This window comes from Sarcophilus harrisii, chromosome 2, assembly GCF_902635505.1.
Source record: "Sarcophilus harrisii chromosome 2, mSarHar1.11, whole genome shotgun sequence".
In the NCBI taxonomy this organism is placed as follows: domain Eukaryota; kingdom Metazoa; phylum Chordata; class Mammalia; order Dasyuromorphia; family Dasyuridae; genus Sarcophilus; species Sarcophilus harrisii.
This window is the reverse complement of record NC_045427.1, coordinates 393,706,868-393,730,175: the sequence shown is the minus strand read 5'-3', so window position 1 is coordinate 393,730,175 and position 23,308 is coordinate 393,706,868. Positions and strand designations below refer to the sequence as shown.

General features: G+C 34.3%; 1 protein-coding gene across 2 annotated transcripts; it reads left to right on the top strand.

The window, feature by feature from the left end:
- Positions 1–1,555: 1,555 nt before the first annotated feature.
- SLU7 (SLU7 homolog, splicing factor) lies at positions 1,556–22,839 on the top strand. Of its 2 annotated transcripts, XM_031953623.1 has the most exons (17): positions 1,556–1,655; positions 1,786–1,986; positions 8,159–8,340; positions 8,434–8,587; positions 9,019–9,099; positions 9,413–9,577; positions 10,050–10,118; positions 11,657–11,704; positions 14,490–14,621; positions 15,543–15,640; positions 15,838–15,905; positions 16,269–16,408; positions 16,756–16,917; positions 20,547–20,651; positions 21,542–21,613; positions 21,900–22,013; positions 22,533–22,839. In XM_031953623.1, exons 3-17 carry the CDS (start codon positions 8,171–8,173, stop codon positions 22,710–22,712), a joined length of 1,758 nt encoding a protein of 585 aa, XP_031809483.1. In that variant the 5' UTR covers positions 1,556–1,655; positions 1,786–1,986; positions 8,159–8,170; the 3' UTR covers positions 22,713–22,839. The 2 variants fall into 2 exon arrangements, with proteins under 2 accessions (XP_031809483.1, XP_003756831.1); XM_003756783.4 differs by having other exon boundaries at positions 1,556–1,986.
- The last annotated feature ends 469 nt before the right edge of the window (positions 22,840–23,308 follow it).

Here is a 23,308-nt window from a genome sequence, read left to right as displayed (position 1 = left end):
AAGGATAATATAACCTCAAATATTTATAGCAGCCCTTTTACTGGTATATAAAAAAAAAAAAAACCTAAAAAAAAGTAAATGCCCAATTTGGAGAATGGCTAAATAGTGAATATAACAGAATATTGCTGTGCAGAAAAAATGAACATGATTAATACAAAGAAGCATAACTCATAATAAAGTAAACCAAAACAAAGTAAAATAAGAACCAGCAAAACAATATATACAAACAAGCATAACTCATAACAAAGCAAACTAATACAAAGTGAAGTAAGAACCAACAAAGCAATATGTACAGAGTCAATGTTCAGTAGTATCCAACTTTTCATGATCACATTTGAGGATTTCTTGGCAAAGATATTAGAGTAGTTTGCCATTTCCTCTCCATTTCATTTTAAAGATGTGGAAACCGAGGCAAACAGACGTAAGTGATTCGCCCCGAGTCACCCTGGAAACTAGTATCTGGAATTGAATTTGGACTTAGGATCTTTCTGATCCAGGCCCGGCGTTCTATCCACTGAGCCACCTAGCAGCTCATACAATGACAATGCTGTTTGTTTTTCCTTCTCAGAAGATGGTGAGATTGGGAGGCGATTCTAAGGCAAGCACGTGAATTGGATTTTAATGAGGGTTGTGCAAAGTCGATTTCTCTCCCAGGGCCAACTGGATCCAAGACATAGCTCAGCACGACAGGAAATGGCTTTCAATTATTACAAAAAATGTAAGTAGGAAGACCAACAACAAATGAATCAGCACTGAAGAAGTGAAATTATGACTAAATGTGGCCCCAAAGAAAAAATTCAAGAAAATACTTCTCTTTGCTCCTTTACAGAAGCGAGGGTTCTCCTTGGGTGTGGAATATCAACTAGGATATACTAGGACATATTCAACATGTATAGGACTGCTTGCCATCTAGGGGAGGGGGTGGAGGGAAGGAGGGGAAAATCGGAACAGAAGCGAGTGCAAGGGATAATGTTGTAAAAAAATTACCCTGCCATGGATTCTGCCAATAAAAAGTTACTACAATAAAATAAATAATTTTTTTAAAAAAGAAAAAAAACAAAACAAAACAAAAAAAGGAATATCACAGATTACGTTAGACTTTTTCTGTCCTGTTGGTTTTGCAGAACCCTTGAGCTGACAATTGCCTGCCAGCTCCAAGAAAGCAGGTCCCACGGCAGGGGTAAACCTAGAAGCCCAACTGGTACTTGATACATAATTACAAATAAAGCGAGGTTCTTTTCCCTGATGTAATTAACACTAGTACATTAGTACTTGGGAACTAAGCACACTCTTGGTGAAATTACACTTGAGCTTTCAAGGAGAGCGAACTTTTGGTACTAAGTAAATTAAATTTCTGTCTGCGGACTTTTGAAAAGGATGGCGGGAAAGGGGAGGAGGAAGAGGGCTTGGGAAGGTTTCACAAAGTCACTACGCATGTCTGCATCTGCCTTGGCGGCGAGTGCAAACACATAGTTGCTGTCTCTTTAAAATACATCGCCCCAGTGGCTTGTGGGACGCTTCCGAATGTTCCCGGATGTAAACAAAGCTCGGCCGCCGTAGAAGTGTTTCCGGGTCCTGGTCGGGGTCGGTGGCGACTACGGCAACGAGTCATTTTTCTGGGGTCTCCCGCTCGACAGACGCGGGGATTCCGCCAGGTGATTGCTCCTGAGCTGCCGGGGGAGGGTATCGGGGGACGGCGATTACTAGAGCTGATCCCGGAGCTTCCGGCTTCTGCTCCGGGCCCGGAAGGCCTCGAACCGGTGGCTTTTCTGCCTTTTTTCCCAGTGGCCTCTGGGGCAAGAGGGTTAAGTTGGGCGTGAGGCAGCGGAAAGAACTGGCCTGAAGACCGGTGGAGAACCCGGGGTGAGGAGACGAGCCCCCTCGCGTCGTGGGTCCGGCGGAATCCCCGGGGAATCTGGAATAACCTTCCCCACGCTCTGCTGCCCACTGCCATATGCTATTGAGGAAACTTGACACACCAACCAGGTAAGTTGGCAGATGTAGAGCCGGTAAATGTTCGAGGAGGGATTTGAACTCGGGTCTTTTGACAGCTAAGGTTCGTAGTGGATAGATAGTGTCTGCTGTCAGGCAGCGTGTTGGACAAGACTCCCAGCTTCTCGCTCCAGAGTCAGTGCCTTTTCCACTGGAACCTATTCCAGGTTCTACATTCAGAGCTCCCGAACTGGGGAGAGGGGGTTGAGAAGAAGGGGGTCGTCTGACCTGAGGGTACGAAAAGAAGCAAAAGCTGTGAATCGTTCCTGACACCCCGTGGGTTTGTGGTTATTGTTGTTTTGGGCAAAATATTAGAGTGATTTCCAGCTGAAGCAAATAGAGTTAAGAGACTTGCCCAGGGTCACAGAGTTTATTAGTGTCTGAAGTCCGATTGAATCAGGAAGACAAAGCTGTATCGCTGTATGTACTCACTTTAGTGGAGGCTACAACATGAAACCAGATACATAAAAGCAAACTGTATATAGTATAGAATAAAAAGGAAATGATTAACAGGAAAGGCACTGGAGCTAAGAGGAGTTGGGGAAAGCTTCCTATAGAAGGTAGCGTTTTAGTTCTGATTTAAAGGACTTCAGGGAGGAGACAGGAGGGCATTTTAGACATGGAAGATAGCCAGTCAGGAAGACCTGAATTCAAATCTGGCATCAAGCCGTTAATTGTAGTAAATAATGTAACTTTCTGTTTGCCTCAGTTTCTTCATCTGTAAAATGGGGGTAGTTTTGAGGATAAAATGAGGTCCTCATAATTCAGGCTAACAAAGTTAGCTTTTGCAAACTTTACAGCACTTTGAAAGAAGGGAGGTGGAGTTGAGCAAGGAGTATATTCTATGCATGAAGGGGCAGCCTGTTATGCCTATACACAGAGATGGGAAAAGAAAAATCATGTGAACTGGTGAGCAGTAGAAACTGATTGACTATTCCTTGGGGATGTGCTTAGGTCCAGTCTTACCTAATTCTTAAATAAAATTAAGAATCAAAGAAGTGGCCCAAGGAGGGAATTTTCCCAAGATTGTTTGACCTATGTATTGGCATAGCTGAGCTTAGACCCAAGTTTTCTGAAATCTTGATCCTTTGTTTACCATTTCCCAGATATGTTCCAGCTCATTAAGAAGGATGAGTATCACATTGATGTAGATGTTCCAGTCATATTTTTTCCCATTGTTTCTTTGGTTTGTCTATAATACAGAATTTTAACAATCACAGTGTTCCGTGATTTGAAGTTATATAAGATCACTACATTATTTGTGGTTTTTTATAAATTGTGGTTTTTGTGACAAGGTATTGCCTGGTAATTATTGAATAAATTGCAATTTCCCAAAAGTAATTAAGTCCACAATCCTGCATCACCTACTGTCTTATCTGCAGTACTTTTCCAGAATATAGATACTTAAACATTTATTCAATCCAACTACCCATTGTAATATGAACAGTAAGAATTTTTCATTCCCTCGATTTTTCTTTATAAACTGCCAAATCAATTTTATTTCATAAAGGTTTCAGTGTTCCAGGACAAGTTGCTATAAGTTTAATTTCTTTTATAACAGGAGAATTTAGGGCAGTGGTGTCAAACTCAAATAGAAATGGATACCATTAATCCATACATCCAGTCCTTCTGGTCACATATTGACTTAGTTTTAAAATGTTATATTATCTACTTTATTGTGTTTTTATTTATTTAGAAAACATTCCCCAATTACACTTTAATATAGTTGTAGTAGCATTCAAATAGGGTATGGTTTGTAGTTGACCCATGTTTGACAACTAATCTGGAGAATCTCACCACATATAGGAAATCTCCTAGACATCTGCATTTCTCAAAATATATCCTGCAAACAGTGATGAACATCTTGTCATGCATCTTTTCCTATTACCCTGTTTTCTTTTTATATTGAGAAGCTTATTGAACAAAGTTATCTTCTGTGATTTTATCTATCAAATGGAATATATATTATATATCATATTCCATGTATAATAAATATATATATATATATGGAATAACATGTGTAGGAGATACCTTTTTAGAGAAGTATTGAAGCTGCCAAATATTGTTATTTTATACCCATTCATCATAATAGAATTTTGTCATCCTTAATCAAATGGTATGTTCAGGTATAGGAAATAATCTATAAAAGTCTGATTTATTCCTTTCTCAAACATTTATCAAATATAATTTTTGATGTTGTGCATGTCATTTTCATAAATATTTTATAGATATGAGAAAATAGGTATATGAATTGATAGTTAGTGACATCTTTTGTTTGCCTTAAGCTTTTTTTAAATTTGTATTGATCACTTTTTTTTTACAATATCTGAATTTCCAAATATTGATTGATTAGGACCTTTAAATTTGTATTATCTTAAGCATAGATTTCCTCTGTAGTATTGTTTATTCATGTCCAGTTACTTTTCCTAAACTCATCTTTATAAGTTTGATTTCTGCATCCTCATATAGCATATCGTTTATTTAGTGATAGAGTCCAAAACTATCATTAATGATAAGAATAAACACTATAAAAATACTAACAGATTTATTCCTCTTTTGTCCTTTTCCTATTTTTTTGGAGTCAGTAGTTAATTTAAATAGATCTATTTTGCAAAGTTCTAATTTATATAAGACAGGAACTCTTAACCTGATGCCTGTGAACTTCCATTGAGTCCTTTAGATAGATTAGAGGAGGGGACTGGTCTGTGAAATTATATGGGGAGAAAATTATGTACTTTTATTAATATATTTTATTTTCTTTGTATTTTATTTTATAAAGACAGCTAGATGTTGAAGTGGATTGAGTGTTGTACTAGAAGTCAAAAATACCTGAGTTCAGATTCTCATTATCTGCATGACTCAGTCACTTAACCTATATCTCCCTTAATTTCCTCATCTGTAAAATAGAGATAAGTACCTACCTCCCAGAATTATGAAGATAAAATAAGATAATATCTGCAAAATTCTATATAGATAGTTTTATCAGAGTGCCAGAAGGATCCATGACATAAAAAGACCCCTGGAATGCAACATCTTTTTATCTTTATTCTTTGTTCTAGTTTGATGTCAATTTAACTTTAACTCATTATTTGATAATCTTATTGAATACAAATAACTGGTGCTGAATTGACTACAGTATCATTAAACTAGTTATTTCCAAAGATAATAGTTTCTTTTTTATTATTTTGATTGGTGCTCATTATGTCTAGTTTCTTTTAATTCTCTTATTAAAGGACTTTATATAATATGTAAACGTGAAGTTTCTTTGTCATCTCTAGGCCTTTAGACTCTTAATTTCTTAATCTTGAAACATATTTTTCAAGACTTTTTGCCATTCTGCTCAGTGCCCATCATTGCTTTGAATTTTTTGTACATGAAAGTATATGTTAATTTGGTTTGAAGGATCTTAAGTTTTTTATAGGCTTTTTCTACTGCTTCATCTCCTAAAATAGATTTGCCTCACATAATTAATTATATTTGTGGTCTTTTTTTTTTTTCAAGTGCTCATAATAAACACAGCAAAGCAATATAGCAAATTGCCTTATGTTATGAAATAATGTTTCTTTTCTGGTTACATTATAAAGCCAACTCTTGTATCACCTCCCTAAGGAAAAAGAAATCTGTGAGTCATCCTTCCATTCATAAATAATTTTTTTGTGGTTTTAATTTATAACATGAGTGGTATTATGAATGATACAATTTTTCCAGTATTTTGTCAGTTTATTATTATTGGACAAAGATTTCATACTTGGAAAGTGCTAGCAGCTAAATTAATGTTTTTAGTTTCTCTAAAACTTATATGATATACTTAGTAGCCATTGTCCCCTTTTCTGCTCCTCTTCCTCCATCACTACAGAAGCTGGCTTCATAAGACTGTGGAGCATTATTTCATGGATCATAGAATAATCAGCTAGTAGCCAACCTGTTCCTCCTAAACTTAGGTAAATTTGTCCTTACATCAGCAGATGGAACTTTTCTGCTAGAACTGTATTAGAGAAGCTTTTCTAATTTGATAAATCTGCCAGACATTGAGCTTTTCTGGCTACTCTTTAAATAACGCAGAGTCACTTCCATTTGGTAATAAGTCACTGGATCAGGACTTTTTTTAGGGAACAGTTTGTCAGTATACTTCCTAAAATATAATCTTCAGAATTGTAACAATAGTCTAGATATAATCTGAATAGGGGAGAATACAAAGAGAGTATCACTTCATCTTCTTTGAGACTAGACTTCATTTAAACTTAGTCCCAAAATATCACATCTTTGTGGCTATCAAGTCATATACACTGTTGACTTTTTAAAATCTTAATTTTAATGATTATCTTGTTTTATATCACTTTAACTTCCAAATATTTTCTTCCAACACATCCTTTAGCACAAAGATTAAAGAATAAGGTGGGGGAACAGTTCAACAAAATCAGCCAACCCTTGATTGTTTTCTTTTTTGGTCTTTGTAGCCCTGATTCCTAGTACAATGTTTGGTGTATAATAGGTGTTTAAATAAATGCTTATTGATTGAAAACCATGGCTTAACAATTTATACAATATTCCCACCCCCCTAATTTGTCTACCTCTACAAATATGAGAGGAAGATAACATTATATTTACACAGTATGCAGAAGGTTTTTGTCGTTGTTGTTGTTATTGTTCTTTCCATTTGTATTGGTATAATCATCCTGTATATTACTTTACATTTCTGATCCTTTTTTCAGTGGTTTCCCATTGCCCACAAGAATGCAGATTCCTTAGCCTAATGGTTAAGGCCTATTTGACATCTGGCTCCAACTTATATTCACAGTTTTATTTAAATTTACTATTTCCCTTCCTTAATTTTATGCTATACTTTCTTATCCCTGCCTGTCATTGGTTTTCCCTCACTCAAGGTTAGCCCACACTTTGTTGATATAGAAATAAGGTCATTAATCTAAGGATCCCTGGGATCTCATAGGGACTTCAAAAACTACATATTAACATTATGTTCTATTATATTTTAATTAATTTGTTAAATATTTCACAATTATATTTTAATTTGTTTTGGGTTGACTACCCAACACGTATAATGTTGTGGACAGTGTTTGACATTCCTACAGTAGGGGATTCACTGTCAGATACAAGTTGTATCAGATGACCTCTGAAAATATTTCTGATTCATTTTGTTTCTTTAAGCCATCTCTCATGCTTGTACAGTACTTCTTCCTTCTTGGCCTTCATTAGTATTTGACTTTCTTTGATGTAATCTTGTTCTTTTTCTTTTATGTCTCTAACACTGCTTCTACTAGCTCCTTATACATAGTTTCATACGTGCTGGGAAATAATGAAATGTTTATTAAAATTATTATAAGGATTCTTACTACCCTGACCCTTCTATTCTGTCGGCACCACTCAGAGAGACACCATAGTCAGGACTAAGTGTGCATTTGGTACATCAGTTAAAAAAAAAGACAATCATTGCTAAGCCTTGGTAGGGTGGGCAGGGGGAGGGGCATATGAGAGGCACCTCAACTTAGAGGAAGAAGACAGCATGGTTTAAGGAGAATGACGTGAGGGAAAAAATGTAGCAAACAAAAACAAAGAAAAGAGGGTCATTGAAACATTGTTTAAATGCACAGAATAATTGGAAGTTCAGAATACACACACACACACACACCATTTGCTATTTTATTTACAGTCCTCTTTTTGTTTTACTTTGTAACTGGACTTGTTTATTTTATTTGGTGTTTGTTAAATTAAAAATTTTTTAAAAAGAGAATGACTTAAATTCAGCTATCTGTCTTCTGCACAAGTGTTTTAATCTCACTTGATCCCGGTTTCTTCATCTGTAAAAAAAGGGCATTCAACCAGATAATCTCTAAATTTGCTTTTAAAGCTTAAATCTATGTTCCTAATGACTTTGTGTACAGGTTTATAGCTTTAGATACACATACGTGTGTGTGTGTGTGTGTGTGTATACCTGTCTGTATGCACATACATATGTATATATACTTATATACATGTATAGTAAGTATTGTAGATGTGTGAAATCAGTGGAAGATTTCCATCAATATACCTGTGCTACTAGTTTGAAGGAATCAGGATTATTAATTATTGACATGTACTTGAGTGGCTTAAATAATGATAAAATAAAAATCAATCTCCGTCAATTCTAAGTTATTTTTCCTCCTCATAGATAACCAGGACAATGTCAGCTGCTGTTTCAGAAGCAATAAATTCTGGCCCCCCAGGGGGATCAAGTGACATGGGTTTAGAAGAGCCAAAGAAAATGACAAGGGAAGACTGGAGAAAAAAGAAGGAGCTAGAAGAACAGAGAAAGTTGGGTAATGCCCCAGCTGAAGTGGATGAGGAAGGAAAGTAAGTATTTAAGTTTTCTTGAAAGGCGTATTTATACTAAATTTACATTAATTTTTTCCCTTGTTAAACTTTCTAACTTTTATTTCATCATAGAGATATCAATCCTCATATTCCTCAGTACATCTCCTCTGTGCCATGGTATATAGATCCATCAAAAAGACCCACACTAAAGCATCAGAGACCCCAACCTGAGAAACAGAAAGAGTACAGTTCATCTGGAGAGTGGTATAAGAGAGGTGTAAAGGAGGTATGTGACCTATGAGTATTAGTTGGTAGAAAAATTTTAAATCATGAACATAGTATACCCCCTCAAAAATATTTTTTAAGAAATAATTAAAAAACAAACATGTTTGGAAATTTAAAATTGATAAAATTTTATAAATTTCATAAAGCTTATAGGCTTTCATTATTCAGTCATGTTGCCAAAATCTTCAGACTTTCCCTCATAGTAAATGCTTCAAATTTCAAGCAGATTGTTTTTCTTTTGAAGATTTTTTTTCTAATTTAGTCCAAATTAATAATTTTTCCAACAATATTTTACTTTATCACATGGAATGTTTCAGTTTTTTAGGGTACCATTGTCATGAGAGACATATTGAAGCGTATATTCCAAAAACATTATTTCTACCATATATATCTTGATAGAATTAATTCTTTATATTTTGTTTGCATTTTTAGAATGTTGTGACTACAAAATATCGCAAAGGAGCATGTGAAAATTGTGGGGCTATGACGCACAAAAAAAAAGATTGCTTTGAGGTAAGCTTTATAATGAAGGTTTTGGAGTCTATTGCCAAAGATTCTGTCTATTTTGTTTAATTTTTTTGAGAATTGGTAAAAATGTTTTTGTAACATTCTCTTTAGTGAACAGAAGTATGTTTTGAGAAAATACGATCAAAATCATCAGAAAATTCCAAATGAAAAAAAAAGTGGTCATTGGTCAGACAAAGTTAATAACAGTTATTCTATGTAGGGTGTTATTGTCATTCTAATCTATGTAAGAGAAAGATGAGATGAAAGTTTCTGATAGCATTATTTTATCTTTTCTTAAATAATTGTATCTGTTTTTCAGAGACCTAGACGTGTTGGTGCCAAATTCACAGGAACTAACATAGCACCAGATGAACATATACAACCTCAACTTATGTTTGATTATGACGGTAAAAGGGATCGCTGGAATGGTTACAACTCAGAGGAACATATGAAGATTGTGGAAGAATATGCCAAAGTTGACCTTGTGAGTAAAATTCTCTGATTTTCTATAATCCTTAATGAATGAATATACGTTTTGTTTCCTCTTCCACATTCTGTATTAACAGAACAGAATGAACTCAGAGGATATGTCTAGGATTATATATAGCTGTTCTGTTTCATTTTTAAGTTAGTAGTAGTAATAGTGGATTTACCCAATTAGTAAATGACATTAAATTCAATCAGCATGATTATTTTGTTTTTCCTTTTTTTAATGTTTATTTTAATGTCTAAGTTGAGGAACTGATAGATGAAGATAAGTTAGAAATTGCCTACACTTATAGTTCATTTTGTAATTATAATCATAATGTTTTTAGACTGGTAGAAAATCATATGATCTGACTTTTGAAAATAGTAAAAGTGCTACTTACATGTTTTTATATGTTTTTGTTTGTTTTAGCTTATCACAAGGTTGCGTATTTTTTTTTTTTTGTGATTTAAAATATTTGTGTTCTTAGGCTAAACGTACATTGAAAGCTCAGAAGCTACAGGAAGAATTAGCCTCAGGAAAGTTAATGGAACAAGTGGTAAGTAATTGAATATCTTAACTTCAAAGAAAATGTATTTGACAAAAGTTTAGTTAGCCTTTCCATAAGGTAAACTGCCCACAATTTACTCTTTGTACAAGTTTTGTTTTTAGTACATAAAATCGTAGCTTTCATTTTTAAGTACTTTGCAAAGTATTCATAGCACCTAGAGAGCCAATTTTAATCCTTGCGTCTTGGGAAAACAAGAAAAATATCTTTTAGCTTTTATTATTGCATTTTTTTATTACTATGTATGTTAACAATGACTTTAAGAAAATAGACAATTGGCAACATAGATAGACATTTAAGTTATTAAGCAAAATGTTAAAGAGGAAATTATACTCTGTTAATTTAAAATAAACAAAATTTCCAACTCCCTTTTTATTCAGGAGCCACTGAGGTAATTTTTTTTTTTTTTTGTACTTATTAGAGGAAAAGGGACCTTTTTTTTTTTAAGATACCTAAGTTTCAGTTAAAAGATTATTTAATTATCACATCATTGTATCATAATCTATTTAACCATTATCTTATTTGGGCATTTAGATTATGAGATTTTTTTTTTTGTAGCTATATAGAATACTATCAAAATCTTTGAACGGTATTTTTGATAGCTTTTCAGTATATTTGCCTTAATTAATTTCTAAACCTTGCAGCAGTTCCAAGCAGAGAAAGGAATATGGTAGCACTAGCTAGCCACATGTGTCATCTTTAACAAACATGCTGGAAATTCCTTGCAATTAAATCTAGAAATGATTACATCTGAGTTAACTGTAACTTCCAGTGGTTATAAGGCCTGCCTGTACAATGATTAAACTCAGTTCATACTGTCAACTTTTTAAACTTGATAACCAATATAGTTGATTGTATACACTTGAGTTATGTACATGGAGGGCAGCTAGGTAACACAGTGGATGTAGTGCTGGGCTTGGAATTAAGAAGACTCATTTTCATGAGTTTAAAGCCAGTCTCAGACACTTACTTGCTGTGTGATCCTGGATGTCATTTAATCTTGCTTGCCTCAGTCTCTCATCTATTAAATGATCCAGAAAAGAAAATAGCAGATCCCTCCAAGGAAACTCTAAATGGACTCATAGGGTTGGACACAACTGAAGCAACAGCATAACATGCATCGAGTAGTAATTTTTTTTTTTTTTTATGTATCCTCAATCTCACCTATTGGGTACTTGATATACTGATGCTTATTTTAAGTGACATTTATTTTTTCTTTCTTTGTATTTCTTATGCTTATCTTTCTATAAATCCTGCATGGGGAAGTTACAGAATTCTAATAAATAAGTCTAAATAATAGACTTAAATAATTTAGCTCAGGGTAACAATTTTAAATAGTATTGATCATATAATATAATGCAGTTAAAATATGTATAATGGTAGTTCTATTTAGAATTCTTATTGGTCCTAATTTAGGACACAGTAGATATTAATATGATTAGATAATAGTATTAATATTAGAAATCTAATAGTTTGTATAATCACATGTCTACTTTCAGAAATTACAAAATCTTTTTTTCTTAATACAGAATTCCCCAAAACATCAGTGGGGGGAAGAAGAACCAAATTCTCAAACGGTAGGAAATTTTTGTCTCAAAAAGAACTGTATCTACACTGGACTTTCATAGTTACTATTGACTCAAGGGAGAGATTGTATGACATTCGTACCTGTAGTGTTAGATTTCCTAAGTAGGGTAGTAACTGGTTTATATTTTCTTAAGAAAAATATTAACTTGTTGTTTTCTTCCCTATCTATTGATTAGAATATGAGGAAATCAAACAGCATTTCAACACCCTATAAATGACCAGATCCTAAACTGAATTGCATTTATCTAGCCATCCTGCTAGGACACCAAGGTCCAGCCAGATCATGGATTTCTTGATGTTTGCCCTGCTGTTCTTCTTAAACAACAATATACCCCGTTTCACTCCCCTGCTTTCCAGAAAAACTTTTTCTCTCCTATGGCTCCACTTAAAATTCCTTCATTTTAGGCCATTTCCTTTCACACTCCTTCCATCTTGCAATCACAGAAACCTGCCTACCCCAGAAGACATTGCCTCTTATGCCTGGTATTAAATGTATCATCTCTGAAGTCTCATCAATACAATGAAAATCAATGGAGTCATGGGAGGAGAAAGGGGAATCCCTGCTGTCTAGTTGGTGTAGGCACATCTTTTTGTACCTTTGAGGTTCATGTCTTCCCAATAGATCATCTAATCTAATCCCTAGTGACTGTTCTCTCCTGCTTCCCAGGTCATTTTCTGTCCTTCATCAAGACGTTAATTACCTGGTTTACTGTTTTCTTCTCTTATTCCAACACCTGACCTTATATTGAGGGATTTTGATTTACATGTTATTTCCTCAAACACCCTCACTTCTCAGTTCATCAGCATACTCAGCCCTGTCATCTTCTGACTTCATTTCATCTTAGCACCCACACATACACACATAAATACAGAAGGTCATACCTTTGAATTCAGTGTCATTATCCACAAGAGTTTCATTTCCATAATTAGGAAATTCTTCTAGCTGTAACCTTTTGCCCTTCCATCTCTTCTCTGGGTCTCATTTTTGCTAACCCATGACTTTGTTCTCACCAAAGCTTCTACCTACTTTCCCAGATCATAGCTATTGCTCTAGTTTCACTTTCTTTCTTTCAAATTTTTATTTCTTTAGTTAATTGATTCAACTTTACAGTGCCACTTCCTCTTGAATCTTTTGCCCCATTGTCCTGTTACTACTAATTCCTTTCTAGGCCTTAATCCTTGACTACTCCTCACCATTTGCCTTCCATGTCCCATATGCCTATTGTTGATTATTGCTAAAGGAAGTCATTTGACTGTGTTGAGTGAATCCATTGCGAATTTATATTATCCAGTCAACTAGATCTTTTACTCTTTTTCTCCAACTGTTTGGATTATCTCCACCTGGATATTCTGTACATATCTCAAATCCATTGGATGTCCTATAGAATCTCATAACTAAAAAACAGAACTTGTTATCTTTATCCCAGATTTCATTTGTTTTCTCTTCTTTCCTATTTCTTTTGAAGGCACCATCTGTGATCTACAATTCAGATTTATTCTTCACTCTTCATTTTCTTATCCAATCAGCTACCAGGTTTTGCCAATCTTATTTCCAGGAATCTCTCTAATCCTTCCCTTGCTCTCCCCTTATCTACCACCTGGCCCAGATCAGGTCTACTATTGAGATAGTCTCCTAATTGTTCTTTTTGTCTCAGATCTCTTCCTTTTCTAGATTTCATCCATATGACTGCCAAAATGATGTTCCTAAAGCACAGTGACAAGATAATTTTCCTTCTCACAAAGTTTCAGGGGCCCCATATTGCCTCTAGGATCATATAGAAACTCTTCTTTTTGGCATTTGAAGCCCTTTCTGATCCGTTGTTCAGACTACCTTTTCAAAACCATTACCCATTACTTCCTTGTACATATTATTTCTCTTCAGATATTCTGTACTGCAACCACATTGGCCAACTTGCTAAATCTTATTTACAGTAATCTATATACCATATTTGTGTTTTTGTCTCCCATTTCTGAAATAGCTTAGGTCAATAAGACCTTTGCTGATTCCCTGATACTAGGGAACCTGATACTGACCGGGTTATTCTCACAAAAAAAATTACTTTGTGTATATATACTTTAAATTTAAGAGAGACTGTGTAGTATAGTAGATAAAGAAGTGATCCTGGAACTAGGAAGATCTGGGTTCAAGTCTGCTTCTTAAGCAAGCAAGTTAAGCAAGCCACTTCTTAGTGCTCTAGGCCAGGATTCAATAAAGGCCTCATTTAGAAGGTGGTTCTTAACTTGAGCTTTGAAAAATGGTAGGTGTTATAAAAGACAGAAATGTGGAAGGAGCGCAGTAAGCTAAAAATAACTTTTTCATTTTAAAATAAAAGTTTTATTATATATAAAATATTAAAAACTGTTCCTAGAAAGAAAAAAAAAAAAGGTAGCTAGCCCATGAGCCAAAATACCTGCTAATCAAATTTTTAGGCTATAAGTTACAGAAAAGATGTAAATCTGCAAGAATGGAGGGAGTTTCTTCATCTTGAAGATACTTTTGCCAATGAAATCACTTGTGTGGTTCCTATTCTTGTGTTTTGTATTCTTTTATGTTTATACATCTCGTTTCTTCCATTAGAAGGTACAGTCTTTGATGGTCTGGATTACCTCACTTTTATCTTTGTATTTACAGTGTTTGCTATAAATTATATAGATATTATATAACTATTTTTAATTAGTTGATACTAATTTGGTATTGTTCATATGGACCCACTTAAACCTAAAATAAAACCCAAATCCTTCTTTTCTTAATCATTTTCTAACGTCCTATTTTAGGAAAGAGACCATAACAGTGAAGATGAAGATGAAGATAAATATGCAGATGACATTGATATGCCTGGACAAAATTTTGACTCTAAAAGACGAATTACTGTCCGGAATCTCAGAATTAGAGAAGACATTGCTAAAGTAAGCTCTAAGTTCTTTTATTTCATAACTCATTAAAGATTCTAATTAAGAATTAATGTTGATATAGTTGTGGTTATTTTTTTTTTATTAGGAGTAAGAACATTTCCAAGGCAAGACTTTTGAGAACCTAGAATAGTGACTATGTTGAGGCCCCTATTTAAGCCATATCTCTTCCTCCTCAGTGCTGTACATTCTATACTCTGATTTTCTTTTTTAAATTAAAAAAAAATTTTTTTAATTTAATTTTAATTTAATTTAATTTTTTTAATTCTTTTTTAAATTTTAATAGCACATTTTTCCAATTACACGTAAAGATAGTTTTCAAATTTCATTTTTGCAAGATTTTGAGTCCCAAAACTTCCCCCTTCTCATGGTAGCAAGCAATCTGATATGGATTATAATTGTACATTTATTTTTAACATATTTCCATATGAGTCTTGTTGGGAAAGAAAAATCAGAATGGGGCAGCTGGATGGCACAGTGGATAAAGCACTGGCCCTAGAGTCAGGAAAATATGAGTTCAAATCCGGCCTCAGATACTTAATACTTACAAGCTATGTGACCCTGGGCAAGTCACAAAAAAAACAAAAAAAACCCAACTCCAATTGGAACAAAAGAGAAAAATCATTTAAAAAGAAAAAAAAAGGCAAGGCAAGAGAAAAAAAGTAAAAACAGTATGCTTCCATTTGCATTCAACTTCCATAGTTCTCTCTCTGGATGCAGATGGCATTTTCCATACAAAGTTTTTTGGAATTGCCTTGGATCACTGGAAAGATCTGGGTCTATCAGAATTATCACACAATCTTGCTGTACCTGTTCTATACTCTGATTTTTTTCAGCTGCACACCACTTAATTGAAAAGTTCTTACTGAACAACTAAATGTTACTATTTAATGTTTTCTTTTTTTAACTCTTTTTTAGTACTTGAGAAATTTAGATCCCAATTCTGCCTACTATGATCCAAAAACAAGAGCAATGCGAGAGAATCCCTATGCCAATGCAGGAAAGAATCCTGATGAGTAAGTATGTCTAAAGTTGACTTTGTATGCATCTTGCAGGGTAAGGGTATTGAAATTCAATATTTCAAATTGAAGGTGAGATAAGTCGTCAACTCTTAAATTAAAATTAATATATTATGTTGTGACTAGATCAGGAAAGAAGCAGCCTACCTTTCTGAGAAGTCAGCCTTATTAAATAATCTGTTTTTTTCTTATAGAGTTAGTTATGCAGGAGACAATTTTGTGCGATACACTGGAGATACCATTTCAATGGCACAAACACAGTGTAAGTATTTTCATCAAATTAAACCTTGATGATGTTAGGTTTTTCCCATAAGAAAAGACTGCTTTCTTTTAATGAATGAAATACTAGCCAAAGAAAATTTTAAGTTTTGCTTTTGAAGTTCAAGTCAAATGATAATCCTAGCCAAATGTATACCAGTACCACTATAGTGCATGTAAATATTCAAAATATAATGTTATTCCCTTTTTACAACTATATTGTAAGCCCTATAGAAGATACCTTTTCATCTTTTTACTTTCTTTGACACCTAGCTATGCTTGTAAATCGTAGTTGTTCAGTTCTTGTTTTCTAAATGCAGTATTTAGCTAATAACTTATTTTTTCCCAATATCTTCACTCATTTTAGTGTTTGCCTGGGAAGCTTATGACAAAGGGTCTGAAGTGCATCTCCAAGCAGATCCAACAAAACTGGAGTTACTGTATAAATCATTTAAAGTCAAGAAAGAAGATTTCAAAGAACAACAGAAAGAAAGCATCCTAGAGAAGGTAATTTAGGCCAAAATAGAAGTTAATAACAACACTGTCAAGAAAAATTCATGTTAGCAAAATTCTAAAAACTTATACTTTAACAAACTTAGCTTTTATGTTTTCATTTTGTCAGTATTTTTACCAGTTATAGTTTTTTATGCCACTCTACAATATCTTCAATTAAGTAGGTAAAATCCAGTGCTATTTGCCTATCTCTTTCTTTTGTATTTTTTCCATTGTTCTTTTTCTTTTGAGAAGAATTCAATAATTTTTTTTCGATTTTACCAATTTATATAAGGTGACTTTAAATATATGTTTGAATAAAAACTTTGAGCATATTTCACCAGGCATAATTTCTTTTTTAGTATGGAGGTCAAGAACATCTGGATGCTCCCCCCTCTGAATTACTCTTAGCTCAAACAGAAGATTATGTGGAATATTCAAGACATGGAACAGTCATCAAAGGACAAGAGAGAGCTATTGCCTGCTCTAAATATGAGGAAGATGTCAGGATCAACAATCATACAGTAAGTCAAACTATGTTTTCATATTTATCTATTTTATCTAATGTCTCTATAATGCTAAGAATATCAGTTGTAGGTTTAAGAAATTCATTAACCCCTATTAGAAAATGAAACGTAGAGACTATTCTACCCAGCAAATTAATTATTATACCATATTTGGAACTTTGCTTTTCTTTCCATTTTACTAGTCTTAAGATCCCAATCACACCATCACTTTATTGACATCTTTGCTGACTATGAATATCAGAGAAAGCTTGATGTAGAACAGCATTAGAGCTAGAGGAAATAATAGGTAGAGATAAGAAAGTATATTCCAGGCATGAGGAATAGCCAATGCAAAGATAGGAAATGGAATGTTATGTGTTAGGGAACAGCAGTTTGGCCAGTTTTCTTGAGCTGTAGAGTATGGAAAGGAGAATAATTTATAAGGTTGGGGTCAAGTTGTAAAAGGTTTTAAAACTAAACAAAGGAGCTTATATCTGATCTTGGATGCAATAGAAAGCCATTGTAATTGAATGAGTTATGGTAGTAATGTAGTCAGACCTGTGCTTTAGTAAAAACTTACTTTGACATTTGGAAGGATGTTTGATTGTAGAGGAGAGAGAATTGAGTCAAGAAGACCAATTAAGAGATTCTTGTAATAATCTCAGCAAAAAAAATAAAATGGGGGGGGGGGCGATATCTGAATTAGAACATAGAGAAAAGGGGACAAGTGATACTATGGATGCTGTGGAGGTAGTAATTAAAAGATTTAGCTATTGATTGAATATGTAGAGTGTGGAAGAATAAGGACTTAAGTATAATTTTGGAGTTTAGAAAATTTAGGAGATTTGTACTCATGGCTAAGGAGTCTAGTTTTAGAAAGAAGAGTTTTAGAAAGAAGAATAATAAGTATAGTTTTGAACCTATCATGTTTGAGATGCTCACAGGACACAGGACATCCAGTTTGAAATATCCAGTAGATAGTTAAAGTAAAGACATTTAGATTCAGAAGTTGGAAACAAGATACATAGATCAGGCAGTCATCTACAAAGAGATAATAATTTAATGCAAAAAGAGCTGATGAGATTGTCTAATAAAAAAATGTAAAAAAGAGAATAGAAGAGGACCCAGAAGGTATATCCACAATTGGAGGCATGATATGGATGAAGACGTATCAAAGAAGACAGAAGGAGCAATCAGATATATAAGAAAACCAAGAAAGGCAGTGTCACAGAAACCCAAAAAGGAGAGAGCAATGAGACAAAGAAAATGATACATTGTCATGCTTTATAGTGACCAAAAAATATAAGCATTGAGAAAAGGCCATCAAATTTTATGGTTAAAGGACATTTTGTTACTTTGGAAAGAGTAATTTCATTTGAATGTTGAGGTCACAAGCCAAATGGCAAAAGATAGAAAAGAGAATGAGAGAAAGTATAAGCAACTGATGTCAACAACTTTTTCTAGGAATTCATCTGTGAAAAGGAAGAGAGGTATGAGATAGAGCTGAATGTGATGGATGATAGGGTTGAGTAAGCAGATAAGGAATTGGTATATATAGAGAGACAGAAATGATTATAGATAATTAGCCTTGTGGAAGAGAAAGATCACCTCTTCATCAGAAAGTAAAGGAGGAGAGAATAAAAGACAATTTAAAAGTCTTTGAAATGTGGAGAGGAAGGATCTTATGAAGATAGTCTGTGAGATGTATTCTGAGCTAGGAAGGAGGGGAGAGAGTGGATGACTTGTGATTTGGGAGGTTTTGAAGCAGCCTTTTCTGGGAAGTGAGATGAATCAGTTAGAAAGAAGTAAAAGGTTGTGTTATTATGATGAGGCTCAGTTCAGTTTAGATAACCTAAGTTCATAAAATCTGGATTCATAAAAGAAGTCATATGGAATAGGACCCAGGACCGTAATCAGGAAGACCTAAGTTTAAATCCTTCTCTGTATACTTCTCAACTGTGTGACCCACTCTGGGCAAGTTTTCTCATCTGTAAAGTGGGGGTAATAATAGCACCTACTTCACAAGATTGTTATAAAATCCAGTAAGAGGGCATAATGCAAAGTACTATGTAAACCTTAAAATGCAAACCTTTTATTTCTGCTGGATCTCCCCAAGAAATTCATTACACTTTTAGACATCTCTAATCTTAGCTAATTTTTATTTATATCAAGCCACAGCCTATTTCTCTGCAACTTCTGCTCATTGCTCCTACTTCATTTTTTAGAGAGAATCAAAACAAATCCAATCTCTGTTTTATATCATGACTTTCTAATATTTGGACACAGTTATCATAGCCCCTCTACATCTTTTTTTCTACAGAGCAAACATCCTTTTCCAATTCTTATGCAGCCATCTCTAGTCATCTTATTATCTTAATTATCTCCTTTTTGTCATTTCCTTTTCAAAAAAAATGGGGAGCCAGGAAAGATCTTTGAATAGAGGAGTAGTGTGTTCAAAGTGATACATTAGGAAGGTTATTTGACAGCAGTGTGAAAGATGGATTGGAAAGGGGATATACAAGACCAGTTAGAAATCTATTTTAGTAACCTGGAGATAGATAGGGACTTGAAAAATGGTATTTGGGGTTGAGAACTGACAGGAAATTTGTAGGCCATAATATTCATGTTCAAGGATAAGAAGAGCTATCACATAGATGAGAAATTAGATTTATCTCCTTGGATACAAATGATAGCGGTATAAGCAGTACCAGGAAGTGGATTTTGCCTTGATATAAGGAAAAACATGCTAATGATGAGCATGATTGAAAAATGAAATGAAAAGGAGTTCCTCTTCATTAGACCTAGTTAAGCAGAGGCTGGGTGACTACTTGGCAAAATAGTATTTTCCTTTTCTGATATGATTTGGGATAGGAGATATATCTCTGTGAACCCATTCAACTCCAAAAATCTGTGATTCTGTGAAAGTCATCTGTATAGAACTGATCATGGAAACCATGGAAATGGATGAAATCATCTAGAGAGTGGAAAAGAGGGATAACAACAGAACCTTGAGGGGTACCCACATTTAAGAGGAAGTAAAAAGATGGAGAGCCAGCAATGATCAAAGTAGAAGAAAGGAAAAAAATATCATGAGAATGTATTGTCACAGAAGGTTAGAGAAGAGAAGTATAGAGAAGGAAGAAGTGATCCAGTAATATCAAATGCTGTTGAATAGTCAAGGAGGATGAGAGCCAAAACAGTAATCATGGGATTTTAGCATTGGTTATTATGGCAGAGACATAGACGAAGAAACTAAGGTTCACAGAAGTTAGAATGAATGCTTTATAAGTATTTGAGAATATTTTCAATATTGGTGCTATTTCAAATATTCAGTAAAATCTTGATTATATTATTACTTTTTCCCACTGGTATAGAAACAGTTTGCTAAGCATAAGTTAACTTTAGTCCAGCCCAAGTTAATGAAGTTTTAATAGATGATCCTTGAACATATAACAGAAGAATCTCACTACACACACACACACACACACACAAAGTAAACAGTAAAATCTGAACAAATTAGCTCTAATTGTCTCTTATATTCTTCTTGTTGAACTATTCTGAAGGCTTTAAATATACTCTTGAATTTAACCAGGATATTTTAAAGTAGCATCCATTTGTTTGTCAATAATGTCTTTTCTCATCTACAGCATATCTGGGGTTCCTATTGGAAAGAAGGTAGATGGGGATATAAGTGCTGTCATTCCTTTGTTAAATTTTCCTACTGTACTGGAGAAGCTGGGAAGGAAATTGCTGTGAGTATGCTGTTTTCTAGAAATACTACAGATTTATTACTAAATGTTAGGGTCACTCTTCTTATTGCCTGTCTTTACATTTTCTCGAATTTTTTTTTTTTTTTTTTTTTCAGAAAACTACTTTATGATCTTTAAAAAAAAGTAGATTGATATTAGTGGATAAAGAGTCAAGCCTGAAGCAGGACACACTTAGGTTCAGGTCCTACCTCTGAAATATGCTGACTATGTGATCCTGAGCAAATTTAACCTCTCAGTGCCCATAAGCAACTCACTCAGACTATTAAGTTGTAAAGACAATACCAACTTGGATTGATACAAGTGCAATCCCCGTCTCTCTCCTGATCTAAGGCTATATAATATACAATTAGTTAAGATTGTAATGACATGGTTAATATTTTGCAGTTCCAAAACATGTTGACATGAGTATTAGTGTCCATACTTTACAGCTATGAAGCTATGAAAGTATTTGTAACTTTGCTGCAGTCATATATACAAGAGGCAGGGTCAGTCCTAACACAGAGATATCAAGTTCAAATAGAATGATCTGGATTCCTGTAGGCTCCATATAGGCTTAGAAAATCACAAACCAACATTTTCTGTGTTGTATTATATATTTTTTTATTTTGTTAAAAATTTCCTGGATACATTTTCATTTGATTACAGCCATACTCAGGAGTTTTGCAGGCAGGAGTTTGACCCCTCTGCTCAATAATGTATGTCCACCCAGGCTATAGTCCCAGCTTATTTTATTGTAGCATAGCTTTAAGTCAGACATATCAAAAACACAATCCTTAGGTGTACAGTGATGTGGGTAGTTCCTTTTTCTCATGATGTTTGTTCATTAGGATACACCAATTGAATTCAGTTTGTTTTCCTTTTTAATTAAACAGAATGCAGATGAATATATTCCTGATGATTCTGTAGGAGAAGAGCAAACAAGCAGACCAAAAACTCTAATGGAGGTAGGTCATGGCCCTGTTCATTTTACAGGGTAGAAATGTTCTTTACAATCTGTAAATAAATGGTAGAAGTGAACGTTTAATTCTCTTGAGCATATTAATAACAGTTCACATTAATATAGCAATTTAAAATTTACACTTTTCTCAAAGCATATATGTGCAGTAATTCATATAAGTATTCATGAAAGATTAAGGAACCTCCTCAACTTGATTGAAACCAAAGTTATTTGGCTTCATCATGTGTTTTTTCAGTATACTATTAACCCTACTTCTTAATCCTTTCTCAAAGCTTCACCAAGAGAAGCAGAAAGAGGAGAAGAAGAAGAAAAAGAAGAAGAAGCATAGGAAGAGTAGTTCTGACAGTGAGGGTGAAGAAAAGAAGAAACACGAAAAACTGAAAAAGGTACAATGCCTTTGCATAGCTGCCCATGAAGCAACTCCTAAACTTCATTCCTAAGGAGTGTGCTTTTTGTGAAGGTCTCACCTCTGAAATTTTAGAATGTTTGCAAATGAAATTCTCCCAATCTCTCTAAACGGTCTAAAAAAAAATCTGATTTGTTGGCCTTGAAGTAAGTACTTCTGAAGTGTAATTCTCTATCCGAAGCCAAGCTAGGAAAACATATCAAAGAAACATATTCTGTTTAGTCTTTGTCATTTAATAAAAATACATTAAAATTGACTAAAACGGTTAAAACAAGTGAAAAAATTCATAATGAGAATCAACTTTTACAAACTAAAACAATGGGGGGAGCTGAATAATAATTGCCTCCAATTAGAGTTTGAAGACTTCCTTCAGCTCTGCCAGCAGAGTGGTTTCTGATGTCACAGTGCCCAGTACTGCAGCCATTCTGTCCTGCCACTACTGGGCAAGTAGATTTATGCTAAAAATGCAAGTATTTATTTATTTTATTTTTCCCTATAGGCATTAAATGCTGAGGAGGCCCGCCTTCTCCATGTCAAGGAGATCATGCAAGTAGATGAGAGGAAGAGGCCCTACAATAGCATGCATGAGACTCGAGAGCCTACCGAAGAGGAAATGGAGGCCTATAGGATGAAACGTCAGAGGCCGGATGACCCCATGGCTTCTTTTCTTGGACAATAATAATATGCGTTGAAAGAAAATTCACCCAAATTGTATATATTCTTTTTATTCTCTTGGTAAACAGTGATGGAAAAAACCTCATTTGTTTTCCTTACTATCTTTTAAATAAATTTCTGGACCTCTTTCATCAGTCCATTACCTCTTCTACTCTAGAGAGAAAAACCAGCAAGCAGAATATGATGGAAGTGTTTACTAGAACTTACATTCACTGCAAGCTGCTTTCAGAGAAATCAGTAGGCGTGGATTTTTTTCCCCCCTTGGAAGTTATTTATTTTAAAGGCTTAGTATTTATAATTTCAGTGTTATTTTTGTTTCAGTTCTGAATTCTTTTTTTTTCCTACTTCCCCTCTGTTCCATCCATTCAGAAGGCAAGAAAAAGCTTGTTACAAATAAATATATCAAGCCAGATGAATTCCTCCATTAGTCATGTGCAGGAAGAAAGAAAAAAAGAAAATATTTTTTCTACAGTCTTGAGTCCACTAGCTCTTTGTGTTAAGGTGGAGAGCATGTATGATCGTGAGTCCTTTGAAATTGTTGTTGGTCATCATGTACAGTAGCAACACCCAAGAGATCATCTGGTCCAGTCCCGTTCCTTT

Bases quoted from the DNA above. Each gene is read 5' to 3' on its own strand.
- SLU7 (XM_031953623.1), top strand. From the start codon at position 8,171: ATGTCAGCTGCTGTTTCAGAAGCAATAAATTCTGGCCCCCCAGGGGGA. The intron at 14,622-15,542 runs GTAAGCTCTAAG...ACTCTTTTTTAG, and splicing joins TTAGAGAAGACATTGCTAAA to TACTTGAGAAATTTAGATCC. The intron at 15,906-16,268 runs GTAAGTATTTTC...CACTCATTTTAG, and splicing joins TTCAATGGCACAAACACAGT to TGTTTGCCTGGGAAGCTTAT.